Raw genomic sequence first — 27232 nt, forward strand, 5'->3', positions numbered from 1 at the left:
TCTGCAGGATTGCATGGGAATTGCTGGGCTTGTGTACTTCGGAAATCAAACCTGTGTGTCCAGTTGGCAGTTACAAAGTTAGCAACCTAACTTATAGCTTTGCTTTGCTTTTATTAGTTTTTTTGGAAGGGGTTGGTTACTAAACATAAAGCATAGTATCCAATGTTAGTCCTACATAGAGTAGACCCATTGAAATGAATGGGACTTGAGTTAGTCAAAACTAACTTAAGTCTCATTCATTCAGTAGATCTACTCTACATAGGACTAACATTGGATACTACCCAAAGATGTAAGTGGAACGAAATTAATGGAAATAGGTGTGTGTAGTTGCCTGGTCAAAATGGAGAAATGTAAGTTGCAATACAAAGCACAATGATCTTGAACTGCCTAAGGTGGACTACTTGCAGATGTCTTTAGTGGGTTTAATAAGTCTTTTTGGCCTCTTTCTGTGGTTGGTTTAAGTGATTTCCTGAATTCAACACACAGCACTATTTCAACACCACATTTAAGTTTACAGAATGTATAGGAAGTCATTGTGTACCCAGGCACATGATGGGGCTTCATGCCAGGCTGTATTGTGCCTTGACTGCAGTTCATGTTTAACTGCTTGGGTGCATGCTGAAAAAATAAAAGATATTCTGTGAACACTGGGGATAGCCTGTCTTGGGCACAGTCTTGGAAGAATGCTGCACCACAAAGGAAGTGCATTCAGAGGTCTTCTAGATATAATGTACAAGAAGGGAGACCAGAAGAGGGGAGCAGAAGGGTCCCTAAGATTGCCCGGGGAGTAGCCCCTCCCCCCAGGAATGAAGAAGGGGGAGGCAGAGCCCATTTTCTTGGACTCCGCATCCGACTGAAGTTTGGTTTGGAGCAGAGCTTTGCTGTGGAGGGAGGAGCAGAGCAGAGAGCTAATGTGTGGGGAGATAGGGAGACAGAGTTGAAGCTGAGAGTGAAGAAGCCACCTCTGAATAGTGAGTTTCTAGTTCTTCTACCATGAGCGTCTAGGTCTTCTCCCATTCTGTTACAGCAAGGGTGGGCAACTTGGGGCATCCAGATGTTTTGGCCTACAATTCCCATCATTCTTCACCATTGGCTATGCTGGGCAGGGCTGTTGGGAGTTAGGCCAAAACATCTGGAGGGCCCCTGTGTTACAGTCATGAACTGTGCCATCTCAGTCCAGTTGGAATCCCTTTGGAATTTAAAGTTTAATTTAATATTAGACCGCCTTGAGTCCTCCCCTGCTCCCCATGTTAAAAACAGTTCCAGGAGTCCCTGTGTAGAAGGAATCCATAGCAGTAAAAGAGACTTGCAAGATTCATAGTGAGATCAGCTAGTTTGTCATTAAATCATAGTTAACAGTTCATTTTAGTGATCTGTAGGATGTTGTATAGGTGCTTTCTGGGAAGCCAGCAAGAAACACCATGTTTGTGGATTGCTTTGGCTTTTTCAAGACGTAGGCATGATCCAGCTGAAGATAAGGACATTAAAGCCCCACTGATTTGAATGGGATTTGAATATTTCCTCCTTAAGCAAATATTTAACTCCCTCCAATGATATAGCTTGCCTTTAACTATATCATTTGCCCTGTCAAATGATCAGACTAAAGGGAAAATGGGGTTTGCAGATCTCGGATTTTAAGCTGAGGCTGCAAATGAAGTTTAGTGCATTTTACATTGTTCACTTGAATCTGCAGATCTTCCAGAAGCCGCTGATGGACTCTGAGCTGTTGACAGAAAAAGAGGTTGCTATGATTTTTGTAAACTGGAAGGAACTGATTATGTGCAATATTAAACTACTGAAGTAAGTTGCTTTTTCAAACGTGTATCAACAAAAAAATAATGGGATGCTTTCTTCTTTCCTTTCCCTGGGAAGAAAAAAAAAAGGGAAATAGAAATGATGTTCTGTTTTCAAGTCTATTTTTGTCTTACATGCTGAAGACTGCAGGATGTGCGCAAAAAGGCGGCACACATGACAGGAGCATGTTGTTGGAGAAATACTATTCGTTGCAAAATATTATGCTATAGAAAATAGAAATGGTGTGTCTTTTACCAAAATTTCCACAAGCGTTAAATTAACATTAAATTAATGTTTTTAATATTCATTTGGACGGCAGAGGATGAGATGGCTGGATAGCATCACCGATGCAATGAATATGGACTTGAGCATACTCTGGGAGAGAGCGCAGGACAGGAAGGCCTGGCGTGCTGCGGTCCATGGGGTCACGAAGAGTCGGACACGACTGAACGACTGAACACCCACAAATACACAACAGCTCTTATGAATCCTGCCTCACAATTTATCTGCTCCTCCTCTTGCTCCTCCTTCTTCAGCATTTCCTTTATTGTACAGATGCAGGGTGCTGAAGTAATGAGGGTTTCCAGTAAGCCATTTCAAACCAGACTATGGGCAATCATTGGGCATCTCTACACCAGCCTAAAATCCTGCATTTAAAACAGGGCTTTCTGCTTCCATTTTAAATGCAGGATCACAACGACTCCCTTTTTCACGCGTTTCCTTCTCCCCCACCCCTTCCCCCTCCTCCTCCCCCCCATATCTGAGTCTTCCATGATCTTTCATTGATCTCGCTCCTCATCTTGCCGCTTTCCCTCTTTTCATGGAGGGAACTCAAGCGGAACACAACGGGGTAATTTGATAGCTCGTTATCTGCGATCTATCTAAAAACGGAGCAAAGGGCATTTAGTGCAGGAGGGTCACTAATCTGACTAATCGCACATAATCCTGCGATTGAGATTAGGGTCACTAATCTCAATCGCAGGATAAAAGCTCAGTGTGAAGGAGCCCACAGTTCACACAATCCTCTATATCAGGGGTAGGGAACTTTTTTTGGCCCAAGGGCCAGATTGGCATTGGGCAAGTAAATTGGGTGCCACATGCCAGCAATGGACAGAACCACATCCCAGAGTGGGTGGGGCCATCCATTGCTGACACCTGGCCACCCAACATGATTTCCCAGATTCCATTCACACACACACACACACACACACTGCACGTACGTCCCCTCATACACACACCCGCAACCACTCATATGCACACACATCCCCTTCTGAAAATGCCCCCCCCCCCCCGCACAGCAGTAAGGCTTTTAAGACCATCCGTTGTCACTTGTTTTCATTGGCACCAGATGAGGCTTTTTAAAACAGCCTGATTGCAGTGTGTGTCGGGGGAGGGGGAGTTTTTTGAAAGGGTTTTTTGAAAGGGGCTTCACATCATTCAGGGAAGGGAGGATTAGCCCTTCCCTCCCCAGTGTGACACACACACCCCAGATGTCCCCTGCATGACAATTAGTCTTTGAAAAATCTTCCATTGGCACCAATGGGGGCTTTAAATAAACCCGATTTCAGTGTGTGTGTGTGTGTGTGTGTGTGTGTGTGTCTGTGGAAGGGTGATTTCTTTGAGGGTGGGTCATAGAGTTTGGGAGAGAGAAAGGTTGATCCTTTCCTCCCCAGCAGCAACCCTACCACCACCAAAAAAAGTGCTTCCTTACAACTAATGGAGACTTTTAAAAAGCCTAAATGCAGGTGGGGGGGAGGAAAAGTCTCTTATCTCTAATCAGCTGCTGCTTAGAGATAAGAGATTTCAATTGATTGGAGATAAGAGATTTTCCCTACCTGGGAGAGGGGGCAGGGCCTGGGGAAGAAGCTGGTGGGCTGAATGGGGGTTCTTTGCTGGCTGTATCTGGCCTGTTGGCCAGAGGTTTCCAATCCCTTCTCTACAGTAACACACATAATAAATGACTGCTGTTTTCTGTTCACTAAGCTTAATTACAGTAATGAGGGTTATATCCAATTGGTGGCCTTCCACTAATTAAAGGTTCTTTGATCCAACATAGACTTTCACCAATGGAATGAGGAGGGGTGTGATTTTTGGCCATTCTCCCTCCTCCCTGAAGTACCCCTGCCCTCCCCACTAATCTGCTGCAGGGTGTTAGAGGACCCTACAGAAAAGCATGGGAGCTTTTGCAGGGGCCTGCAGGGTGGATGGGAAAATCACCCCGAATTGCTCCTTTCCCGTCTCACTGACAGAAGCCTCTGCTGGATTAAAGAGCCGTCCGTCAGCCGAGGGACCCCAGTTCGATACAGCCCAAGTCTCTACTGCTCTTATCTGGAAACATAATACAAACATTAAGCCATCAGAGCATCTCTGCCCGTTTTTTCCCTTTTGCATTGTATTTAGAGCACTGCGGGTTCGTAAGAAAATGTCAGGAGAGAGGATGCCCGTCAAAATGATAGGAGATATCCTGACCGCCCAGCTTCCACACATGCAGCCTTACATTCGCTTCTGTAGCTGTCAGCTTAACGGAGCAGCCCTCATCCAGCAGAAAACAGATGAAGTTCCCGAGTTCAAGGAATTTGTTAAAGTAAGAATGCCAATGTGGTCAGTTATTTTCTTTGCAGAAACTCATTCAGCTGCTTTCCATTTAAAAAAAAACCAGTGCCAAATAAGAGATGTCACCAGAGCTCCTTCACATTTGAATGGTTTTCTCTTCATCTTTTACTAGTTACAACTTTGCTCAAGGATTAACAGAAAGTAACAAGTGTGGCTACTTTGGGTGTCAGGGTCAGGATTCTGTCATGCTACCATAAACATAGGTCACAGGCCGGGAACCTCAGGCCTGGGGGCCACATTCAGGGGTCCCAGTCTGGTCTCTGTGGTTCCCCAGAAGGCTCTATCACTGCCCCTAACCCTGGCTCCACCCCTGTTTTCCCAAACACTGATTGGTTGGTGGTTTCCTGGCTATTGTGCAGTTTTTTCCCCGTTCTAAAAGGTTGAAATGCCTCTCCTAAGGCTCAGTTCCTGGCAGGAAGAGCTTTAAGCTACAATATGCTGGCATTTGGCCTGCCTCTTTTGCCTTCAACCCTGCCCATCTGAGAGCTTCTCCAAAATGGAATTCGGCCCTCAGCCTGAAAGAGGTTACCCACTCTTAACATAAGTCATGGTTTGGGGACCCACCAAGTAGCCCCATATACCCAGAGGAAGCTTTTGACTTGTTTTCAGTCTCCCCCCCCCCCTTTTTTTTTTTTTTTTGCAGTATGGCAAACTCATTTTGAAAATCAGGGACGTTTCAAGAACAATGTGTGATTCAGGATGGCAGATTGCTATTCAAATAAAATAAATGTTAAGAAATCCTTTCAGTGTGGAAGAAGAGCCCTGCTTGATCAGACGAAGGATCCTGTTTCCAGACATGGCCGGCCAGATGCTTCTGGAAAGCACAGAAGGCGGGGGGTGGGGTAGGAATAGAGCACTTTGAATTGTACACTTGCCAAGAAATTCTGGACTTTTGCTATAAGTAGATGGGGAGGCTGGTAGTGAGTGAACATATAAAAAGGCCAAGAAAAACAACCACAAGAAAATACAAGAATAAATATTAGAGGTACAATACTTTCCCATACAGCCCAGTGCCTGCGTGCAGAAGGATGTCTGTAGGTCAACTGCTGATGGGAGGACTTAATCGGATACCACCCAGTGTTGTTTCTATCTTGCGTACACAAATTGGCCTTAACTTTGTGTGTCTATGTGTGGCGCATGGAGGGAGGTGGGCATGTCTTAGCAAGTGAAATAGCAACATTATTTCAAGAGTTCTGTATTTCAATGTGTCAAAAAAGCAACCCTACCCCACTTATTTTGGCATTACCTCTTTTCTTAGGAAAAGAGTTAGATACTCTGTATTTAATTATTTGTGTGGATGGATAATCAGGTACAGGAGTTTAGTGAAGATACGAAATCTTGAGTGCTATACATGTTATATGTAGTGTGAACCAAAACAGCACATTACATAACTGGAATATCATGTAATATAGTCACAGGCCTAAAGACATTTGTTCTGTTGAGGCACATGCTTAACTGTTGTTAAAAGATTAGGGATCCAGCAAACAGCAATTTATTGTGATAGAGCCGTTATTTTTAAGCTATCCTATCTGTGTCAGCTAGGAGAAACAATGTTTGAGCTCACATGATAAAACTCCTCCACATCAAATAAAAGTCTTGAATTAAATGTGCCATTCAAAGAACTCTGTGCTTAACTCCATCCACAAAAGGCCTTTCATGGCATGTAGGAGATACCCAGCCTTTGTCAATGTTCTGAAGGAAACAGGACATTGCGAAGCTGGGGAGCAACCTCTAGAAATGCTTCCTATCATGTCCTCACCATTGCAAGGCAGCTACTTTTAGCTGAATGTAGATAACAAATGGAAGCCCCGCAGTTTACTTATGGCTTAAAAAAATACTTGTGTTTGATCTTTATCGCCCAGAGTGGCTGGGTGACCGGCCAGATGGGCGATTAATAAATTAAAGAAAGAAAGAAAGAAAGAAAGAAAGAAAGAAAGAAGCTGCCGATATTTTTTTGCTTCCCCCCCCAAATTTTTATTGTGAATTTCAACAAACAAAAGAAAAGAAAAGCAACATAACAAAACCAAATGAATGTTATACTTTTTTTTGCTTTCTTAATATTTCAGAGGTTAGCTATGGATTCTCGCTGTAAAGGGATGCCATTATCAAGTTTTCTACTAAAGCCTATGCAACGCGTAACGCGATATCCTCTGATAATTAAAAACGTAAGTCCATTTGCTAACAGAAATACGGTGGCAGAACTGCTATAATGAAGAAGCCAAAGTCTGATTATTTTTTCTTTTGATTGGGATCCATGCTTCTTTAACCTGTTAACTCATCTGGTGAGCAGTACAGTTACTCTAGAGCAGGGGCAGTGAACTTGTGACCCTCCAAATGTGTTGGACTACAAATCCCATCACTCCCAGCCAGCATGGCCATTGAGACATTATGCAAGGCGCTTAGGAAAAGGGCATACGGTAAAAGTGACCCCCCCTCCCTTCCTGCAAGTCATTCTCATCCATTAGTGATCTCAGTTGTATACAAGCTGGGGCTAAGACGATTGTTCTCTTCCCCCTCTTACTTCATCACCAACATGTAGTTTTATTAGAGGGATGGACCCTGTCCTGCTGCACAGGGCAAGAACTCAAATGAGGACTGATCAGCTCCATAGTCCTTTAAAGGAATGATTATGTAAGGTCTGGGGGTAGTAAAGATAATGGAATTGCCAGATTATAATAGAAAAACCCAGGGATGACAAAAATGAGATTGCTTTGAAGAGAGTTCATCTTTATAGCATTTTGGCAATCAAGAAACAGTGATGGGTTTTTTCTTTAGAGCAAGATTTATTTAATAACTTTTACTTTGTAATTTTGTTGGGTTCTTAATTTTATGTATTTTTCTATAGCTCTTTTAATTTAATAAAAGGAATAGATCTGTAATTTTGTAAAGAACTGAACCAGTTTATTTTCCTGTAGATATTAGAAAATACTCCTGAAAACCACCCTGATCACAGTCACTTGAAGCATGCTTTGGAGAAAGCAGAAGAACTGTGTTCGCAAGTTAACGAAGGTGTGCGTGAGAAGGAGAATTCAGACAGACTGGAATGGATCCAGGCTCACATTCAGTGTGAAGGGTTATCAGAGGTAAAGCTGCAATGCATAGAATCAGAATGTGTTTATTGATTTTCCAGAAAAGATGGCTTATGAAACAATGCTGATAAACTTCACTAGCTTAAGAGATGCTGGTAAGTCTTTGCAATTTTGTCCAGCTCTGGAGCTGGAGAGAAAACTCCCCCAGGCAAATTATTGCTGATTTGGGCTAGCTGGGCTCAAGGTTCCTGGGATGGCTCTTGTTATCTGCCCACCCTGAGATGGGGCGGCAGTGCCCTGGCTTTGGGGGGGACACAAGGGCCACCCCCTCACATTGGGCTGATTGACTTTGCAGCTTTATATGTGGGGTTAGCTGCTCTCCAACAAAAAAATTGTTATGTGCCTGGGAGAGAGGGTGTGGGGCCAAGCTGGGGGACCTGAGTGGGGCCCAATTAGTGTGGTTACAGGTCAAGGGAGATACATCATTGGGAGAAGGGCTAGCCAGTTTAGGGGAACATGGCCCAGACAGTTAATGACTGTGCCATGTTCTTGCCCTCTCCCCACTCGCAGGCATGGTGGTTGCCCTATCAGCCTGCCCTCGGGCCTCCAGATGCTGCTGTTAAATGCCAGATCAGTTCAGAATAAGACCTCCCTTATCCAGGATTTAATTGTGGATGAGGTGGCCGATCTGGCATGGAGAACCAAGACCTGGGTGGGTGAGCAGGGAGGAGCAGTCAGTCTCTCCCAGCTATGCCCACCAGGGTACTTGTTTCAGCAAACTGAAGCTATTCTCAATTTCAGCTGAATACAACAGTATCATGTCTGGTATATTTTTATACATCTCACTGCTGCTGGTGTTTTTTTGTTCCCCTTCAGCAACTTGTTTTTAATTCCGTTACAAACTGCTTGGGGCCACGCAAATTTCTGCACAGTGGGAAACTCTACAAAGCCAAGAGCAACAAGGAATTGTATGGCTTTCTGTTCAACGACTTCCTCCTGCTGACACAGATCATAAAACCTCTTGGCTCATCTGGCACAGACAAGGTCTTCAGCCCCAAGTCTAATCTGCAGTATAAAATGTATAAAACAGTAAGTATTGCTTTTCAAGGGAAATACAGATATTTTTATAATAATCCAAATACTTTTTTCAGATTGAAGTGTATAGACAATAACTGTTGCTACATATAGGCCAAGTCACACAAGAGCATTCTTATATAAATATCTCTGCTATGCAGGGAAAACACATGTATACCATAATCTATAATAAACTCAAATGTGGCTGTTTTGCTGGGTGTACATACAGTGGGATCCTTCCTATCATCATTCCTTCTAATACTAATTCAAGTTCTTCTTTGCTCATGAAAATGTAGCCAAAACCACATCACCAATGCACAATAGGGAGATATCAGCAGACTCGTGGTCACCTCAAGGTTTACAGGGGCACAAAAGAGCCTAAGCGAGAAAAAAACCTAAGGTGCAGGAGAAGCTTAAAAAACAGCCTACTGATAACAATGGCATAGAATATTGACAGAAACTGGGTAAGAGGCATAATTGAATGGAATGGCTGGGGGGAAAATGAAAAACGTATAGAGGGGAAATAGAATGGAGTGACTGGACAAGGAGGAGGAAGAAAGAACACAGAGAGATAAAAAGGGTAGACAGAACCATCTTATTGTCGGGATAGATTATTTCCTTGTTTACACTGAGTAGCTATTTTATAATGTCCACAGGGACAGGAGAGAGAGCTGTTCATAAACATCAGTGGAGAAATCAAACAGTTTAACGTATCTGAAATTAGGCATAAGTGTGTCCACCCCACCCAGAAATATGAAAGAAGAATGCAACAAGATATGTGTTTGAAAACATGTATATTGTGTTACTGAGTGGTTACTTGAACTACAAACAAGCTGTGTGAAATGGGTAAAATATTTCCATATCAGTGAGAGAGCAAAAATAAAAGGACAGGTTGCTATTTGCTATGATTCACCCAGTGAGTGGGAGGGAAGCTGAAACATTGAAATATTTCTGTAAGAGAAAACAATACTAACTGTATTTCTAGCTATGGAGCCCCCCCCCCCGCCCCCGCCCCTGGATCATTGTGCTAAAGTATGCATGTGGATTGGCCCAGGCCAAAGTTTTATCTGGATCCAGGCCCAGACTAGAAACCCACAAATATTTGCACTTGTTACCAAGGTTCAGGCAGAGAACTCCAATGGTTATTTGTATCTTAATCCAAAAGAAAAGCTGTCCTCTGTTAGAAGCCAGGATTTTGTTAACTAGCCATAGATGGCAGAAAAATGCCTCTTTCTTGTGTAGTTATCTGGTTTTGTTCACATGTTTGGATTGGCCTTTGGGATACCATATTCCCTTGGGGGTAGTGTGGTGGAATATGAATATATATATATATATATATATATATCCTATTTCTGTACTAGTAAAGTTTATGAATGCCATTAAAAGGCATCAAAACATAGAAAAAGAACTATGTCAATAGGCAACAGGGATAACAAACAGGACCTGCAAACACACACTGGCAGTGTGCAGTGCTCCTGTTCAGTCAGGCAGCCACCCAGCCAGCCATGCCCTCTTTCATGATATTCTATTCCAGGGGTGGGCAGACATCAGGCTTCTGGGATCTATTTTGTTTCTCACTAGAACCCCAAGATCCACCAAGTGGAGACTAGTGTAAAAGACATATGGTTAGCATTAAAGAATTCTGAGCTGGGGAATTTGTTTTGGGTAGCAGAGCTGAATGGAACTAACAACCCTTCCACACAAAAATCCACTCCTGATCCCTGTTTTCTTCATTTCAGGAGCATAATTTGGGGTGGGGGTGGGGTATATTTGTTGTTGCTGTTGTTAAACAATTGGAGTTCAGAAAACCTTGCTGATATATTGCAAATCACCCAGAGATCTACCTTTTGCCCACCCCTGCTCTGTTCCATTCCCCTTCCCCATTGGTTTTCTGGTGTCTTCCTCTCCATCCAGCAGTCAGCTTGCATTCTGTGACCATTGAGCATGCTCAGTCTTCACTGGGCTGTTTTTGGCATTTTTTTGCCCCCTTAGGGTTTCCTCCCATCTCCTTCTACATCAAGAGAATGTTCCCAGTGGTGGTTTGAAGCCCCAATAGAATTAAATAAGAAATTTAAATTGAATGTATATAGGCAAAAAAAACCACATAGGCAAAACAAGGAGTGTGTACTTTCACAATTTTATGAAATCCTATACATCTCTTAAATAAATATACACGTAAGTCGTTCACTAGAAAATGTTGTTAAACGATGCAAGTCATTGTTTTTTAAAAATTATTTATATCCATCACTGACCTAGTATTAACTCCAAACATTAGTAACCCAAAGGTAAACTTGCAAACCTCTTGGGTTATGTGCGCAAATTGATACTGTATGGGACATAACTGATTTACAGATAAACATCAACTGGAAAATTAGATATTTATTCTATTTATGGCATATAGAGTGAAGTATATAGTGCCACTACTGTTATTCAAGTTATATTATACCTGAAAATATTTTCCTTCATGGTGGCAAAAAGCAGGGCAATTAAGGATAGCACTGTAGTACTTGCATAGGCCTTTGTATGCCTTCTAATGTCGCATGAGTTCATAGGTCTTTGCATGAGCTGGGCTAAAAGTCGTCTACTTTGGTTGCTATTAAGATTCACATTTCCTCTTCCAAGCCCAGGGCTTGGTAACCTCAAATCTCTTTGAAATACCTTTCCCCATATATGGCTTCCCTAACAGATTGTGTGCATTGTGTGTTGTTTGAGAGCCGTCTATGTTGATGGAATATCCTCCAGGAATTGTTACTTTCTTCAAAATGGATGCTGCTTTGCCTCATTGACTTTGCCCAGTCCTCTGGTTCTATCATACAAAAGTACCACCGAAATGTCAAGTATCTCAAACTAAGTTTTTGCCTTTCCCAGCAAAGAACAAGGTCATCACACCCAGTGGGCATGGGCCCGTGCACAGGACTGTGTCCTGTGCCCAAACAAAAATATACCAGCCACAGAGGACACAATAGTATGCCAGTCACAGAAGACACTTCCCTGGGCTATATGGTTTGGGGTGGCTCAGAGCTTATTCTGAGGTGCACACCTCCAGTTCCATATTCATTTCTGCATTGGGGTCACTCAGGCAACATGGTAACCCCGCCCAGTGGTAGAACCACGTTGTTGAACTGTGGGTTAGCGTGTTGTCTGCATGTCTGCAGGGTGGCTTGTTAACCATGCAGTGTGGTTAACAGTGTGCTGTTAATGCTACCTTGAGCAGGTCACCTTAGTGCATGGCAGAGATGGCCCTTGGTGAGATTTATATAAATTGTGACTACACACAAAACTGCATGATTGCTGCAAGTCAACCACCTATTTTCTATCTCTTGGGGTGTGGACACTGCTATAATTCACATACAGAATTGTTGATCACATCTGGTAAAAACGTTGGGCCTGGCTCATGGACTAAAAGACAACATAACACATTTGTTAGTCTCCTGCCTACTCCCTGGAGGGGGCATTGTTTACTGGGGTCCACATAAAAAACAGTTTAGTGTGGGGTCTAAGTGTTCCAAGTTTCATACTTTTAACCCAAAGTGCACGATATTAGGTGTAACACTCTGCTATATCATTTGCCTGACTGGTCCTTTTTTCTTTGTGATCCCTGCTTCAGAGAAGGTTAAAGCTCTCATGCTCTCTTCCCATTCCATTGATCATCTTGCTCATATGCCTGGGACAGTACTGAACTCTGTCTACCAGGTAGTCATCGTTTTGTCTTAGTTATTCTTCAAGGTGCTCTGATTATTCTTTTTTTTACTTTTAAAGTCTTGCTATGGCAGCTTGTGAACCACTTGGTTTAGAGAGTTGCAGCCCAGTCAGTGCTCTATACTGGCCATCATAATGTAAATGGAGCAGATGCATATTTACAAGTATGCCATACTCTCATACTGGGGGTTATATATTTTCATTTAATTCTAGTATACTGCTAATTATGTTTGTGAAAGTAGCAAAGTAATACCTACCCAAGAGTATGCTAGTTAGTTGTGTGCTTATCTTGACACCTAGTGTGCTTGTCTTAGACAGCATTGATTCTGAGTTGGCCTAACCTAATATTGCCTAATATTTCTGCAGCCCATTTTTCTAAATGAAGTACTTGTAAAACTACCCACGGATCCTTCTGGAGATGAGCCCATCTTCCACATCTCTCACATTGATCGAGTCTACACACTTCGTGCAGAAAGCATAAATGAAAGGTAAAATGCAGCTGTATTACCACTGTGTATATCTGGAACATATAAAAGCTCTTGTATTCATACACACGTACAGTGTTTCATAATCGCATTCCTCCAATGTTTGATGCTGTCAACAATTTATTTTACACTTTCCCCCATTTTTATCTTCACAGTAACCATATGGCTATCTGTATGTTTCTGCCTAAGGGATAAATTAAGTGCTTTGGTTAGGGGGCAATTTCAATAGGGAAAACATTGCAGACAGAAGAGTTAAACCTTCCCTCTCCCAATATCACTATCCTGATCTGAATTGGGAAGCCCATGGCTGCTATTAACATTTTAAAAAAATATATGGGGAAGATCCTGTTCACAGATCCCTCACATCACATCCAATTTCGGACCGAGAACTAGGCCAAACACAAGCGAGAAATGCCTTCATCTCGAGCATCATCTTACCAATCAGCTTGGCTAATCTGCATATACTTTATAATGGTGTGTAACTTCCTTTTCACCTGCTCTTTTTCAAGGACGGCATGGGTTCAGAAAATCAAAGCTGCTTCTGAACTTTACATAGAAACAGAGAAGAAGAAGAGGGAGAAGGCCTACTTAGGTACTGCAGTGGGGGTACAGTATTTATAAGTTTTCCCCAAAATATCAGAAGAGTGTTTTAATGCATCTTGCCTGTTCTTGCCACAGTCCGGTCCCAAAGGGCAACAGGCATTGGAAGGTTAATGGTGAACATTGTTGAAGGGATTGAACTGAAGCCTTGCAGATCCCATGGTAAGAATGTTATTTCTTTCTTTCCTTTACAATGTGACAAAAAGAAGCGAATCCCCTGTGGATGCTTTAATCTGCTTATGTAAAACGCATTGCCAGAGGAAAATGTGAATTTTGTAAAATGGCATTTGATTAATCTTGTATAGACTGGTAGAGCCTGTCTGTTTTAAAAGAATCAAGGGAAGCAATCCTATGGCTGCTAGTCAGCTGCCAGACAGCCATAGGATATCTGGTTTTCCGGGTACCGACCTCGGAGCCCACGCCCAGAGAACCGACCTTCCCCCGCTTCCACACTGCCCCGCATGGAGTATGGAGTGGCCAAAATGAGGCATTCCAGGCGGCGTTCCAAGGCGGGGAAGGCGGAAATGCCGGAACAACACATCCTATGTATTGTCCGGCAGCTTCCCCCTCGGCTCCACTTTCCTGCGGCTAGACAACCGAAATTGGCTGTCTAGCTGCAAATGCAGGGCAGGAGAAGCGTGGAGGGAATGTTCCCCTCTGTGTTTCTCCTACCCTGCATTGCGTAGGCGGTCGCCTCTGAGTTTGGAGGCAGACGCCTATCCCCATAGGATTGTTCTGTTAGTGGCTTTTACATGATGAAGGCCATGTGATACACACACACCCCAACTGGACAATCACATCCCACCTCTATGTATAACAGTGTGGCAAGCGCACCCACTTTACTGAAACAACCACACAGGTTTATTGAAACACACACACACACACACAATGAAGAGAAAAATGGCTCTTCGAATTCACCATCCATGAACAAGGCTTCAACATTCAGATGCCATTTGGGTTCATCCCTACGAGTTGGCGAACATTTATGGCTAACGGGGTCACAAGTTTTTCAGGCCTGACATAGTGATTAACCTAGTGTGATGCCAGATTTGGTTTTGGAGAATCACACAGTCAGGCAGCCAGATAACATGTTCTTGTTTAAATGCAAACAGTGGAAATAGAGCAGCCCCTTCTGACTCTCTTGTGAAAGCCACAGAAGCAAGTCAGTAAATCTGTGCATATCAATATTTAATCATAGCTGTGAATTTGTCTTCATTCTCCTTTTAGGAAAAAGTAACCCATACTGTGAAGTGACAATGGGCTCTCAGTGTCATATTACTAAGACAATACAGGACACTCTCAACCCCAAGTGGAATTCTAACTGCCAGTTCTTTATCAAAGATTTAGAACAGGATGTGCTCTGCATAACAGTGTTTGAGAGGGATCAGTTCTCCCCAGATGGTAAGTAGCACCCCTTGCTTTTGATCTTGGTCTTTTTGTGTATGTGTGAGTGTACAATAGCTTAGTTTTCTGGTCTGGGTGACTCCTCTAAGCATGCAGTCAGTGGGGCTATGTCCTGATGACAGTCTTTGATCTTTGCATTGTGCTTGGATACAGAGGCCAGGACACAAAAGGTTGTGCACTCACTGGAGCTTTTCAGTTTCCTTATTCCCGCTGCAGTCCCTAGTGCCTGCTGAAGATACTCCGGAATGCCAGGGATCTTCTGAAGCAACACTTGCTGTAGTGTTCTTTTCCTACTATCACAACATTGGGAAGCGCTGTGCTAGAGAACACTATCTCTAATGAAACAAAAAAGGAAATAAAGTTCAATGTATAAGCTATAAAACTGCTATACGTATGAGAAAATTTTCTGCTTCTGTTTTCAGTGTGATCTGAATGCTCATGCCTTTTCTTCTTAGAATCTTGCCAGTGTCAATGGATCTTTGCAAGGGAAGTTTGTCATTTCTAATCATGGTGTGTGTTCTGTGTTTCAGACTTCCTAGGCCGAACAGAAATCCGCGTAGCAGACATTAAGAAAGACCAGGGCTCAAAGGGACCAGTTACAAAGTGTCTTCTCCTGCACGAGGTCCCAACGGGAGAGATAGTTGTCCGACTGGATCTGCAGCTCTTTGATGAACCTTAAAAGGGGGATGCTTCCCCTGCCAAAATGACTGCAATAGGTGTCTGTAAAACCTGTCTGTAGGGATCCTCAGCTGTTTTAACAGAGCCACGCACCTCCTTGTATCTGGATAATCCTGGCAGGAAACTGAATTCCAAGTCTGTGAGGAAATGTCATATTTTATTTTATTTTTGATTTGTTGGTTTTATTTTCTTTGGAACTTCTCCTGTAGTTTTCAGGACTTCTAGGATAACAGAGCTGTAGCCTGTGCTCTGACAAGGAAGGTAAAACACTGCACTTTTCCCAGTTACTGCAGCATGCCATGTCAACAAAAGAGGGTGTTGTTGACCTGTCTTTGCAGAGTTTCTATAAATTTCCCCTAGAAATGTTGTGCCTATTGCTCCACAGAGTGGTGTATAAACATAATGTGAATATATTTATATAGTAAATATCTATAACATGAATGCGTTCTTGCCATGTAAGATATTTGGATTTCTTTTAGGAAGTTTATGATAATATTTGAATCTGTTTTCAAAAAATAAAAGGGGAAAAAAGGAGAAAGGAATATTCTGATTTGAAGTTTAAATGACAGTTGCCTATAGTCTGGAATGCTTTCAACAGCTGAGCTGAAAATTGCTTTTTCAATGCATTTGTTAGAAATAAGCAAATGTTTTGTGGATTAAGGACTGAATTATTGGTCCAGGACCCAGTAATTCAACTCTCTTTAGTGGGCAAGTCTTGAAAATGGGACCTGATACTTGTTGCTTCCCATTTGCATTGGAGTGTCTTTCACCCAAATTGATTACTGTGGGTCATATCCAATGCTAGTCTAACTTAGGTCCCATTCATTTCAGTGGGCCTAGTAGACTAACATTGGATACAGTGCTGTCTCTCCACACATCAGTACTTCTTGCAGTTGCATTTCAGTTGGGTGGTAAATGACTGTTGATCAACAGCAAAGATTTCAGAGTCCTGCTGTGTGTTGTACTGTACCACTGAAACATGATTATTAAACTGCTGCTGAATTGTGCAAAAGTTGGGGGATGAATCAGCAGTGACAAGAAAACAGCTGCTCTGGCTCAGGAAAGCTAATTTATGCTCCAATGAGGCAAGGCTGAAAAAGCAATCAGAAGGGACTAACTTATTAAATTGTACTGTGCCTAAATAAAATGAACTTGACACCGTGGTTTTGAAATCAGGGTGGCAGCATACTGTAGCTCATCAAGGGTGTTAACTGCAAATGTGGTTCATTGCAAATTTGTCCGTTTCAACATTAGGTGTGCTGAGAATTTGCAAAGCAAGTGATCCCGCTCAAAAGAATGTGTTGCTGTGTTGGTAATGTCAAGATTCATTCACACCGTGACCCATAGGAAAAACCTTGATTCAGCAAAATGCTTTGAAATCATTTGAACAAGAGAAGTATGTTCTTAAGACTTTTGCTGAACTAGGCACATTAATTTTGGGAGTGCGTTCATCTCAGTACCAAGGGCATTCCTTCTCTTTGTTTTCAGTCCATCAGTTTGTTACCCAACAACGATCATGCATAAGTGGGTATTTTTGTAACAATTTTCAAAATGAGAGGAGTTGACTGGTTTGTTAGCATGTCAGTGTTCTTGTGAGATGTGTTGGCTTTGCTGTTCTTTGCATGTTGTTTTGGTATCAGTTTCCATGTTTCCTGTGGAGATGGTGTTCTCTAGCACAGCAAATCTTTATGATTTCCATTAGGAAATTAGGATAGCTTTATACTTGACAAGTAGATAAGGTCTGGTGATAAGTGTAAACTGTGCTTGAAAGTGTCTGTGTTCTATTATTTCCAAGGAGACCACTGTATTATTTTCAGCAATTATTTTTTTTAAATCCTGTATGTCAGAGGGACGAAAAAAGTTTACATTTCATACTTTTAAGAATCGCTTTATTATTTATTGAAGATAGCGTAGAATTTTTTATCAGAAATGACATACTTATGTATTTTTTTGAACAGAGAAACACACTTTAGTTAGAAACTGTCAACTGACCAAGTTTTAGAGGAAGTTTAACTTAACAGGCATGCAAGTGTTTACCACTGACTGGTTGAAAACACAATTAAAATACTTTTAAGTTTCTATTTTTCAATGTTGTTACAAAAACGTTTGAATCCAAGTATGTAAATAGAACTAAACCCATGCTTTCTTTTTTCCATACCAGTACATTTTATGAAATATAATGTATATGAAAATAACACATTGTTGTGGTAGAGGAAAAAAGGTACCAACCCTTTAGTGGTGGAAAAATATTAAATGTCATTGTTCTAACCTTCTTTGGCTGTCTTAATTTTACTCGATAGTTGCAACTAAGCTGAGCATTCCTCTTTTTATAGATTCAAGGTTAATCATAACATTGAGAGCCTTATCCTCGAACTGTGAGAAAAGACAGGACCATACACCCAGAGGCAAAAACAAATTATCTCTGTATCCTAGGAGAAGCAAGGAGGCCAACACCTTGATGAGGAAGAGAGGGAAAAGCTTCACACAGGCTCTTCCTTAATAACAAGCCTGATAATATGATTGTTTTGTGAAATTTTAAGTCACTCTTGCAATTTTTGAACCACAGTTAAAAGAAGAGCATACTCAAGTTTCAAAGGGAAACTGTAGCCTAATGGAATTCAGTACCTACTCTTCTGTACATCTATAGGACCTTGGAAAACTAAATCCCAGCTCTACTCTTCCCCACAGGATCATGCTATGTAAAATATGCCTGGTCTTGGAATGTGGAGTTGATTCCAAGGCAAATATACATCTCTTTGGTCTTGTACTCCAGGAGTCTTGTAGTCTCTTGGCTACTGCCCATGATAAAGTACTTCTACATATCGTTCAGACAATTAGCTGGGGAAACACAGCGTCAGTTGTTTCCTCCACGTGTGCCAGTCACGCGACTAGGATTATCCTAAGTACCATCCTGCAGGTTGCTGTATCGTCCGAATCTGGCACGCAGCGCCGGCATAGTCAGTTTTCACCCACCCTACAACCCATGGCTTGGGGAAACACGCTGTGTTGTTTCCCCTGCTGATCGTCCAAACCCAGCCCTATTGTGTGGCCGCATAAGATTTAACCACAAAAAAAAAAAGTTAAGAAATGCTTTAGGCCATTTTTAACTCAATCTTCATTTACTTCATCTGCTTAGAAAAATCTCATTTAATTCAACAGCATTTGCTTCCAAGTACTCACGTTTAGGATTACAGGATACTAGAAAAACTGAGCTCCTTGTCCTTAACAGCCAGCAACACAGTCCACTTTGTCTTTTAATATGTAAAAAGGAACAAATCACATAAGCTGTTCACTTGGTAGCATTTCACATATGAGGTTTATAAACAAATATTTATGTAATTATTTCAAAGTGCAAATAAGAAGCCATGCTGGCCCATAAGGGCAAGAAATCAGTCAGTTTGGTGAGGGCAGATTTGTTACAGTCAGTTAACAGAATGAAGTATTGGAGTTCCATTCATGTATTTATCAATATATGATAAAGGAATCATTCTTGTTGAAAGGTAGCTAGATTGGGATGTGTCTAAATAAAGGCAAGGACACGTGACATAGATCCATTTCTGAGTACCAAATCCAAATAAAGTGCCACCAACACCACCATTTAAGGAGAACGATTTTTATTCTTTCCAGAATAGAGTTGAATAGAATTTAATGAAAAAAACACACATATCAGGATGAACACTAGATAGCCTCTTTCATGATCTTGCTCAGTTTCTGAATCTTCATCTTTGTGGACATGTCAACGTATTTCTCTCCAATGCTGACAATCATTCCTCCCAAGATGGATGGATCAGTCTAGAAAAAGTTGGCAATATTCCTTATTAGACAGGAGAGTAATGGGGAAAATGTTATAACTGAAAGGCTCATTCAACTAGAACATTCACATTTACATTGAGAGTTGTAGGACTTTTTTCTGTCTAAGCATGCATAGGATTGCATCCTTGGACGTATTTCATGACATGGATATAGATATCAAGTTAATTTTTATAGAACCATTTTTGTACAAAATAACAGTCCTTGTAACAAAGTTACTTGCCTATGCCAGGGCAAGATGGGACTTGATATCATGTTGAATATTTACCTATGTGTCCTGATTCTATTGATTGCGTTAGGCTACTGAAGAGATAACATTTTAAAGTCTTGACAGAGCAATGGCAAAATTAGGATACTGAATGGGCCAGAAGCCAGAATATCTATCTACTCATCCATTCTCCTGCATGTTAGTTTAAAGCTAGATATAAATGTGAGATACTCTTCACAATGGCTCTTCTACCTCTTATGATTAGTTTGTCCTTACGGCGCAGAAGACTGGACTACTGAACCGACCAATTTGCATTAGCTACATTTGGGAAAGCTTAATTTTATTGTTTTGACTTGGGGTGGTTTTTAAGACGGATAGAAAAATTCTGATGCTTATCGATCACTGAGGTAGTCCATTATTGAGAAATACTTCTACTCTACAGAACATTCATAGTTGTACCCATACCTTTGTTTCCAGTTTCAGTACTTCTCCTTTAGCTAGAAAGCCATTCAATGTTGTTTTCAACTCAGTAAGACTGGCCTCATCCAAGGGCTAAAATATTGAAACAAAAATAGAGAGTTCTACAAAGTCAACAAGCAACAGTGTAACAGAAAGAAATGGTCAGTTCTCAAGTTTAGTGTACAACTAGGATGAAGTTGTGGTATCTCTCTGCTTCAAAACAGAAGCGGCTAGTTTGCTGCTCATGGCATCCTGGCTAAGTTATTAATGGCATTTTGCTGTTCTAACTGCATTAACAGAAATTCACATTTCAGTAAGCAAGATGTTACTAAATTTTAATCTGTGGCATCTTCCAAGTGAAAAAATGTAAGATGCACAAAACAATGGTAAGCTTGTTCTCAGTACAGGACAGGAACCTAGACCAAGATTAAAATCAGCTAAATGTAATTACTCAAAATATATCCTTTATCTTTCAAGTTACTATGCTGCAGAGTAAGAAAGTCTTTAAGGAATCCCAATGGTACAAACAAAGGGGAAGATAAGGATTGGTTGAACTGCTGAATTATTGGTTGAATAAAATTAAGAGGGCAAGCAAACTGAACAGAAAAGTGCGTTTGCAAGCTATTTCTCAAGATGAATTTAAGAATGTTTGACTGAATGGGACAACAAACAAATGCAACAGCTCATTCTGACGTGATTGCTGTGAATCTAATAACCTGTTTTTATACTCATTTTACATAGTAATAAGCAAAGTATCATTTTCTTTAGCAAATGCAATGTTCCCCGTCTTTTTCAGTATACTACAGGGACTATACATTGTCTATGACTACTCAAAACCAGCTAAGGAGATTCCAACAGCTTACATGCCATGAGCTTACCTGAGCAGTAGTTACAGAGCATAACACTTCTCCACGGTATGCACTCATAATCTTACCAAATGCAGAAATTACACCGGGAGTGTAACGCAAGCGACCATTTTCAGCAAGCACATCTTGAAGAACAAAAGATTGAGTAGCACTTATGTACAAACTCTACTAAAAGTGTAATGAAACACTGTGACAAATTACAAAAAAGGTTCCTTCCAATCTAAAATATGTATGGTAACAGTATTACTGTACTTTCTATTACTCAGAGCACAACATCCATAGTATTTTGTTCATCAATATACTATACTTACTGACAAAATTGACAGTGATAGGAGACAGTTTCTCTTTAAGTACAGCATCATTCACAGCCTTTTGCTTTACTGCACCCTTTATGTGAGGATTCATGACAATGCCAGATAATTTGGGGTCCTTCATAAGTGCCTGGAATTATAACAAAGTATCTCTCAGTCAAAATCAGATCTGCTTCTAGTCAATTCACTCACTGTGACATAATTAGATCTGTCAGTCAAAAGATATTTAACTTTTAGTTAAAAGCATGAATGCTTTTAACTAAATTACAATAATGGCAAGAGGTTGTTTAATGCAGTTCATAGCTATGATTGATAAAATATCCATATCCAAAACATTAACAACACAATCCTATGCATGTTTACTCAGAAGCAAATCCCACCATCTTCAATGGGGCTTCCTCCCTGGTAAGTATGTTTAGGACTGCAGCCCAAGTTAGCACAATGAACATAATTTTGGGAGAGAATTCCACCCCAAGAGCGATTTTAAAAGCTCATTTTAAACCCATTATATATTAATTTGCCCAAAGATTGCATTGTTTTAAAATTTTCAATACGTGTATGAAAACTGATTAAGGGTGCAATTCTATGGCCGCTAGACTGAGCTAGATGGCCACAGGATTGGTCCATTTCTGGGAATCGCCTCCCCACTCCCTCCCCCACCGCCTTGTAGACAGCGTGGATAATCCCCGCACTCCGTGCTTGTAAGAGCAATGTGGAAAGGGGGTATTCTCGGGGGCAGGACGTTTGTAAGTGCCAGTACGACACTTCCTATGTGTCATCCACCCCCACCCCACACACACACACTCTGATGTCCTGCGGCCAAAATCGGCCATCTTGCCATGAATGCAGGGTGGCTGGAGCATGGAGGAGAGGATCCCCTTCACACTCCTCCCACCATGCACCGGATGGGCAGTCGCCTCAGAGTTTGGAGACAGACGTCTATCCGCATAGGATTTCTCCCTAAAGGATGGAGAATTTGGGCTTACCAAAGATAATAATACTTTCTCCACTTGGCCACCTCAACACTCTTAGGTGTCTGTTACTCTTTTACTGCATAAGGAGATCACAAAGGTGCAGTAACCCTAAAGCAACTCGCTCTGCCCTCAACTAATAGTGAGAGAGAGAAGAATAGTAGTCATTTCTAGGCTGTTCCCTGAAGCCCACACTTTTGTCAAGTATCCAGGATGAGAAATAGAAAAGCATTTCTAAACCGTAACAGTTCACCCCAAAACAAGATTTCATGAGAAACCAGTTTTCCATCTCTATTGTAAGGGACAGTTCAAATCCTTTATATTTGCTGTTGTACATCAACTTCTCTTACATTTATATTTTACTTGGCTCCTGTTTTCTCCATCACAACAGGGACTTTATACCTGAACAAACATACTGGTAGAGTTAACAGCACATATGATTTCCTATAGAGCAGATTTAAATCCAGCTTTTCTGACTATATAATAAACTGTGGGAATAAGAATGTATTTTTCCTCAACTGAGAAGGAAGTCACATAAAAAGATGTTCCCCAATTTTACTCATGAACATAAACATTAACATCTTCATATAGATTAAGTAGTAAACATTAGGTTTATATAAAATGTTATTACCATCACCCGAGCCAACTCTTTCTCCATCTGGTCCAACTTCTTCTGCTTAGAAGCAGCAGAATAGAGCGCAGTGGCATATCGACCTTCCAGTCCATACACTTGAACTGGGGGCTGCAGGGGGGGAGGGGAAACGTAAAACGGAAAGTATCAAAGTGAATGTACAAGGCAAGAGTGATGTTGGGTAGTTTACAAAAGTTGCCTAAGAAATCCCACTGAAATCAACGAGATAGACTGAATCAAGTGGGGCGCTGCAACAAAATGTTGCAGCATATCCCCTGTGTATGTGCCTATGGCAGAGGAGGCTGATGACTAGAGACCCGTGGGAAGTTCTCCTTGTGGAAGGGTAGCCCCTGAGGGGGCCCTAATCAAGGGAGAAGCGTGCCTTCTTAGTAGGCTATGGTTCTGGTTTCTTCAGGAGAGATACAGGCACCTTTGTTGTCCCCTTTCCCAATTTTCTCCCCATCTTCTTCCCCATTCATCCAGTTCCCCCTGCATCTATTGCCTCTGCTCCTAGCTTTTTCTTCCCCTCATCTCATAAGCTTTCTGCTTATGATTTCATAAGCTTCCATGTCCTCAATTATCACTCCACTTCTTGCCAATTTCATTTTCCTCTCCCTTGTTCTTTTTTCCAACTGACTCTCAATGTTCCATGGCTACTGAGCATGCTCAGTACTCACTGGGCTGTTTGAGAGAAGGGTTGCTCCCTTAGGTTAGATCTTTAAAACATGTAGTTCTGTAAACTTCCAGGTTCTGCCAAGCATGCCGATACCTCCCTCTTCTTCACAGGTGGCACTGTTTTGGCTACATAAGGACCGGCACTCATCCCCAAAAATTTCTAACAGAGGAAATGATATTTAAGGCCAGAATGGGATGACTTCAGTCTTACATGAATTTTAAAAATTAGAATCCCCATGGCCCACTCATGTTTAACAAAACAAAAATACATGCTTAGGATCTTTTAACATTAAGGCAGGAGAACATTAATTAATTAATAAAATTTCTATACTGCCCAATAGCCAAAGTTCTACATAAAAGAAACCTTGCAGGATCAGACCCTAGGTCCATCTAGTCCAGCATCCAACTGGTGCTAGATGATCCACTGGAAACTGAAATGCAGTCCAGCAATACATTGTGACTTGCTTTTGGCCTTCTTCTGCTTAAGAGAACTTGGAGGCATGTGGCATCCAATAAACTTACTACACATCAGCTGCAGTGTGCATGTAAATAGCTGGTTTTCTATTATGCTTGGCCACACGGTAAAGATTGCTACCCTCACATTTCTGTACATTTAAGATTCAAGACACAATGACTTGCTCCATGGCTATGGACATAGCCATTACCCAATAAGTTTAAGCGGCACAGGTAGTATCTACCCACAATATCGTTACCGTAACATTAGCACAAAGTCATGTTTTGCATTGTTGCACTAATGTACTTGATACATCCTGTCCTAAGTATTGTATGCTTAAGCAAAGAGTCTTTGAATCATGCTATCAGACTTTTAACACCTTCTTAAATGGATCACTATTAAATCAATATTTAAACAGAATAGTTTGAGCAATGCTTCTCTTCTCAAACAGAGGAGAGAGCTAAAGAGTTATTTTAGGTTTACCCAAGGTCTTGGGCATGCACAGTGGAATTTTTAAATTCTGAACAGCTCACCTCATCATCTCCTCATACCTCATCACAATCTGCTTTGGGAAGTCCCTCAGTTTCCAAACTGGTTTGTTATGTGACAAACAGGGACAAACACAAGTCCAAATTCTCTTTGGGTACATGAAATTAGTTGTGCAATTCTTGGGCACCTAACCTAGTAACCAGGAACACCCAGCTAGGCAAGGTTTAGTATGCAATGAATTTGTATTTTAGAATATGCAGTTTCTGTAGACCCACAAAACCAAATTATGCAGGAATGCAATCCTGTGCACACTTCCCTGGAATAAGCCCTACTGAACACAGTGGAACTTAATTCTGAGTAAACATGCATTTGACTGCTCTGTAAGCTACTGAAATATGTATCTAATTTAGTATTTTCAAACACAGCTTAAGTCATAGTAACTTAAAGATGTACTTTAATGTTAATTAGGCCAAATACCAGCCTGTCACTATTCAATTTAAATTGATTTACAGCACGCTCCTGTACAGATCTACTAAAAATTAAGCACCACAGGGTTGAATGAGACTTACTGCCAGGTAAGTGAGTATAGGATTGGAGTGTTAAAAGCCTTGGTGCAACTTATCAGCACAATTTTAAACATGTTAATTAAACTTACCTGCACCAATTTTGATACTGGCCGGACCAGGGAGGTACTGAAGTGGCACACCTACAAGAAACAAGTTATCATTTTAATTTTCTTCTCTTAAAAAAAAAACAAAGAAAAAATGTAGAAGTGATAAAATAAACCAAGGGTTTTCACTGATCAGAGAATGAAGAGCAAATCTGTTCTAAGGACATTACTGGCAACTACTGATGTGGCTACCACGACCGATAGAGGCAAGGCCGGGGGCAAAACCCACAAAGCAAAACGAGCAGGAGCAACGAGCCAGAGCTCAGTGGTTCAGGACCTGCTTCACGGGCCTGGTTCAATCCCTGGCCTCTCCAGGAGGGGCCGGCAAACCCTCCTGTCCGAAGCCCTGGACAGCCACTGCCAGTCCGTGTAAGAGACAATACTGAGCTGCATGTCCCCCTGGTCTGGCTCGGTACAAGGCAGTTTCCTATTTTCCAACAGCAGGAAGGCGTTGCAACGGATCCGTCACCGAGGAAGGGAGGCTGCCTTGCTCTGAGGTGTCTTCCTCGCCTCAGCTATCCATGGAAGCCCTGGTCGTACACCAGCCCCCCGCATCCTACAAGTCCTCGAGTGTCGCTTCGTTCTGACATTTTCGCCTTTCCCCCCCCCAAAGCCTCACAGCAACGGGAGAGACATCCCTGGCCTCAGAAACTACATGAGAGACCCACGCAGGAGACGCCCCCAGCAAGGCCGCCTCTTCCCCCTGCCACGGCTTCATCGCTCACCCTCTGAGATAACCCCGCAGCTGCCGCCATCTTCTCCTCCTGTAGGTCAACCCGGGCCCCTTCCCGTCCGACAAGGGCGCATGCGCAGAGACTCGGCCTAGGGCACGCAAAGACAGGGCTTTCTGGGACGCGTAGTTTCTGCTGCCGGTGGGTGGGGCAGAAATAGGTATCGAAGGAAGCGAAGGATGTGTGATGATGGGTCGCGGGAAGGCATATGGGAGCTCGGTATGCTTTTTTTCTGGACATCTTAGATCTTGGAGCCAAGTGGTTCTGGGCAATACAACGAGGCATGCCGCTTCTCACCCTAACTATCCCGCTTTGTAACTTAGAGGAAGTAAAGCACAAACGGGGACTTCAAAAATTCTAAAGAAGCACGGCGATTTACGGTTATGTTGCATTTATTTCCTCCCCTGTCCGATATTGAATTTACTATTTATTTGCATGATGGCATAGAGGTTGTAGTTGCATTGAATATTAATACGCATTGCTTCACCATTCTGTATGTTTTCCTTGTGGTTTTAGATAATTAACGTGCTGGCAGCATGTTTTCTTTTTAACCATTTTTTTCCCTCACCCGCAAGGTTCCAGTTTGTAGCAAAGGATACTCCCCCTCCCTTAAAAACTGCCAGCTCCTCTTTTACACCTTTTTTGTTAAGAAGAGCCAGGCTGGATCAGACCAAGGGTCCATCTAGTCCAACATTCTGTTCACATAGTGGCCAACCAGCTGTCGACCGGGAACCCACAAGCAGGGCATGAGCGCAACAGCACCCTCCCACCCATGTTCCTCAGCAACTGGTGTACACAGGCTCACTGTCTCTGGTACTGGAGGTAACACATAGCCATCAAGACTAGTAGCCATTGGTAGCCTTTTCCTCCAGGGATTTGTCCAACCCCCTTTTAAAGCCATCCAAACTGGTGGCCATCGCTACATCCTGTGGTAGTGAATTCCATAGTTTAACTATGTGCTGTGTGAAGAAGTTGTTGTTGTTGATGTTCATCTGTCCTGAATCTCCCACCAATCAGCTTCATGGGATGACCCCCAGGTTCCACACTATGCATAATTTTGTTGACCTCTGTCATGTCTCCCCTTACCCTCCTTTTTCCAAGCTAAACAATCCCAGCTGTTGTAACCTTCTCTCATAGGGGAGATGCTTCAGCCCCTTGATCATTTTAGGTGACCTTTTCTGCACTTTTTCCAGCTCTACGATATCGTTTTTAGGTGTAGTGACTAAAACTACTCACAATATTCCAAATGTGGTTGCACCATAGATTTGTATAGCAGCAGTATGATATTGGCAGTTTTATTCTCAATTCCTTTTCTAATTATGCCTAACATGGAGTTTGCCTTTTTGACAGTGGCCACACACTGGGTTGACATCTTGATTGAGCTGTCCACGACAACTCCAAGATCTTTTTCCTGGTCAGTCACCGCTAGCTCAAATCCCATCAGGCTATACTTGAAGTTGGGTTTTTTTGCCTCAACGTGCATTTATTATTTATTTATTATTAAATTTATTAATCGCCCATCTGGCTGGTCACCCAGCCACTCTGGGCGATGTACAACATACAATAAAACAGTTTAAAACA

General features: G+C 41.9%; 2 protein-coding genes across 8 annotated transcripts in view; one reads left to right on the top strand and one right to left on the bottom strand.

Annotated features, from left to right (window-relative positions):
• Nucleotides 1–17649, top strand: part of ITSN1 (intersectin 1) — a 136571-nt gene extending 118922 nt beyond the window's left edge. For all 7 annotated transcript variants that reach the window (XM_084843665.1, XM_084843667.1, XM_084843664.1 and 4 more), the window contains 10 exons: nucleotides 1694–1800; nucleotides 4195–4378; nucleotides 6474–6572; nucleotides 7323–7490; nucleotides 8313–8525; nucleotides 12576–12697; nucleotides 13204–13286; nucleotides 13373–13456; nucleotides 14522–14695; nucleotides 15229–17649. In XM_084843665.1, the coding sequence (XP_084699791.1) occupies nucleotides 1694–1800; nucleotides 4195–4378; nucleotides 6474–6572; nucleotides 7323–7490; nucleotides 8313–8525; nucleotides 12576–12697; nucleotides 13204–13286; nucleotides 13373–13456; nucleotides 14522–14695; nucleotides 15229–15377 (1383 nt within the window). In that variant the 3' untranslated portion in view covers nucleotides 15378–17649. The remainder of the gene's footprint in view (nucleotides 1–1693; nucleotides 1801–4194; nucleotides 4379–6473; nucleotides 6573–7322; nucleotides 7491–8312; nucleotides 8526–12575; nucleotides 12698–13203; nucleotides 13287–13372; nucleotides 13457–14521; nucleotides 14696–15228) is intronic.
• ATP5PO (ATP synthase peripheral stalk subunit OSCP) lies at nucleotides 17337–25693 on the bottom strand. The gene is made up of 7 exons (XM_084843671.1): nucleotides 25646–25693; nucleotides 24906–24956; nucleotides 22633–22743; nucleotides 21031–21160; nucleotides 20732–20844; nucleotides 19860–19946; nucleotides 17337–19168 (listed from the first exon to the last, which is right to left on the bottom strand). Exons 1-7 carry the CDS (start codon nucleotides 25673–25675, stop codon nucleotides 19055–19057), a joined length of 636 nt encoding a protein of 211 aa, XP_084699797.1. The 5' UTR covers nucleotides 25676–25693; the 3' UTR covers nucleotides 17337–19054.
• Between the last annotated feature and the right edge of the window lie 1539 nt (nucleotides 25694–27232).

Source organism: Heloderma suspectum, chromosome 3, assembly GCF_057233095.1.
Source record: "Heloderma suspectum isolate Gila_16-S chromosome 3, 16-S_ref, whole genome shotgun sequence".
In the NCBI taxonomy this organism is placed as follows: domain Eukaryota; kingdom Metazoa; phylum Chordata; class Lepidosauria; order Squamata; family Helodermatidae; genus Heloderma; species Heloderma suspectum.

Excerpts from the sequence above, each read along its gene's own strand:
- ATP5PO (XM_084843671.1), bottom strand. The coding sequence starts at position 25,675 with ATGGCGGCAGCTGCGGGGTTATCTCAGAGG. Across the intron at positions 19,947-20,731 it reads GCTCTGTAACTACTGCTCAG|CCCTTGGATGAGGCCAGTCT; the intron begins GTAAGCTCATGG and ends TCAATATTTTAG. Across the intron at positions 19,169-19,859 it reads TACTGAAACTGGAAACAAAG|ACTGATCCATCCATCTTGGG; the intron begins GTATGGGTACAA and ends AACTTTTTCTAG.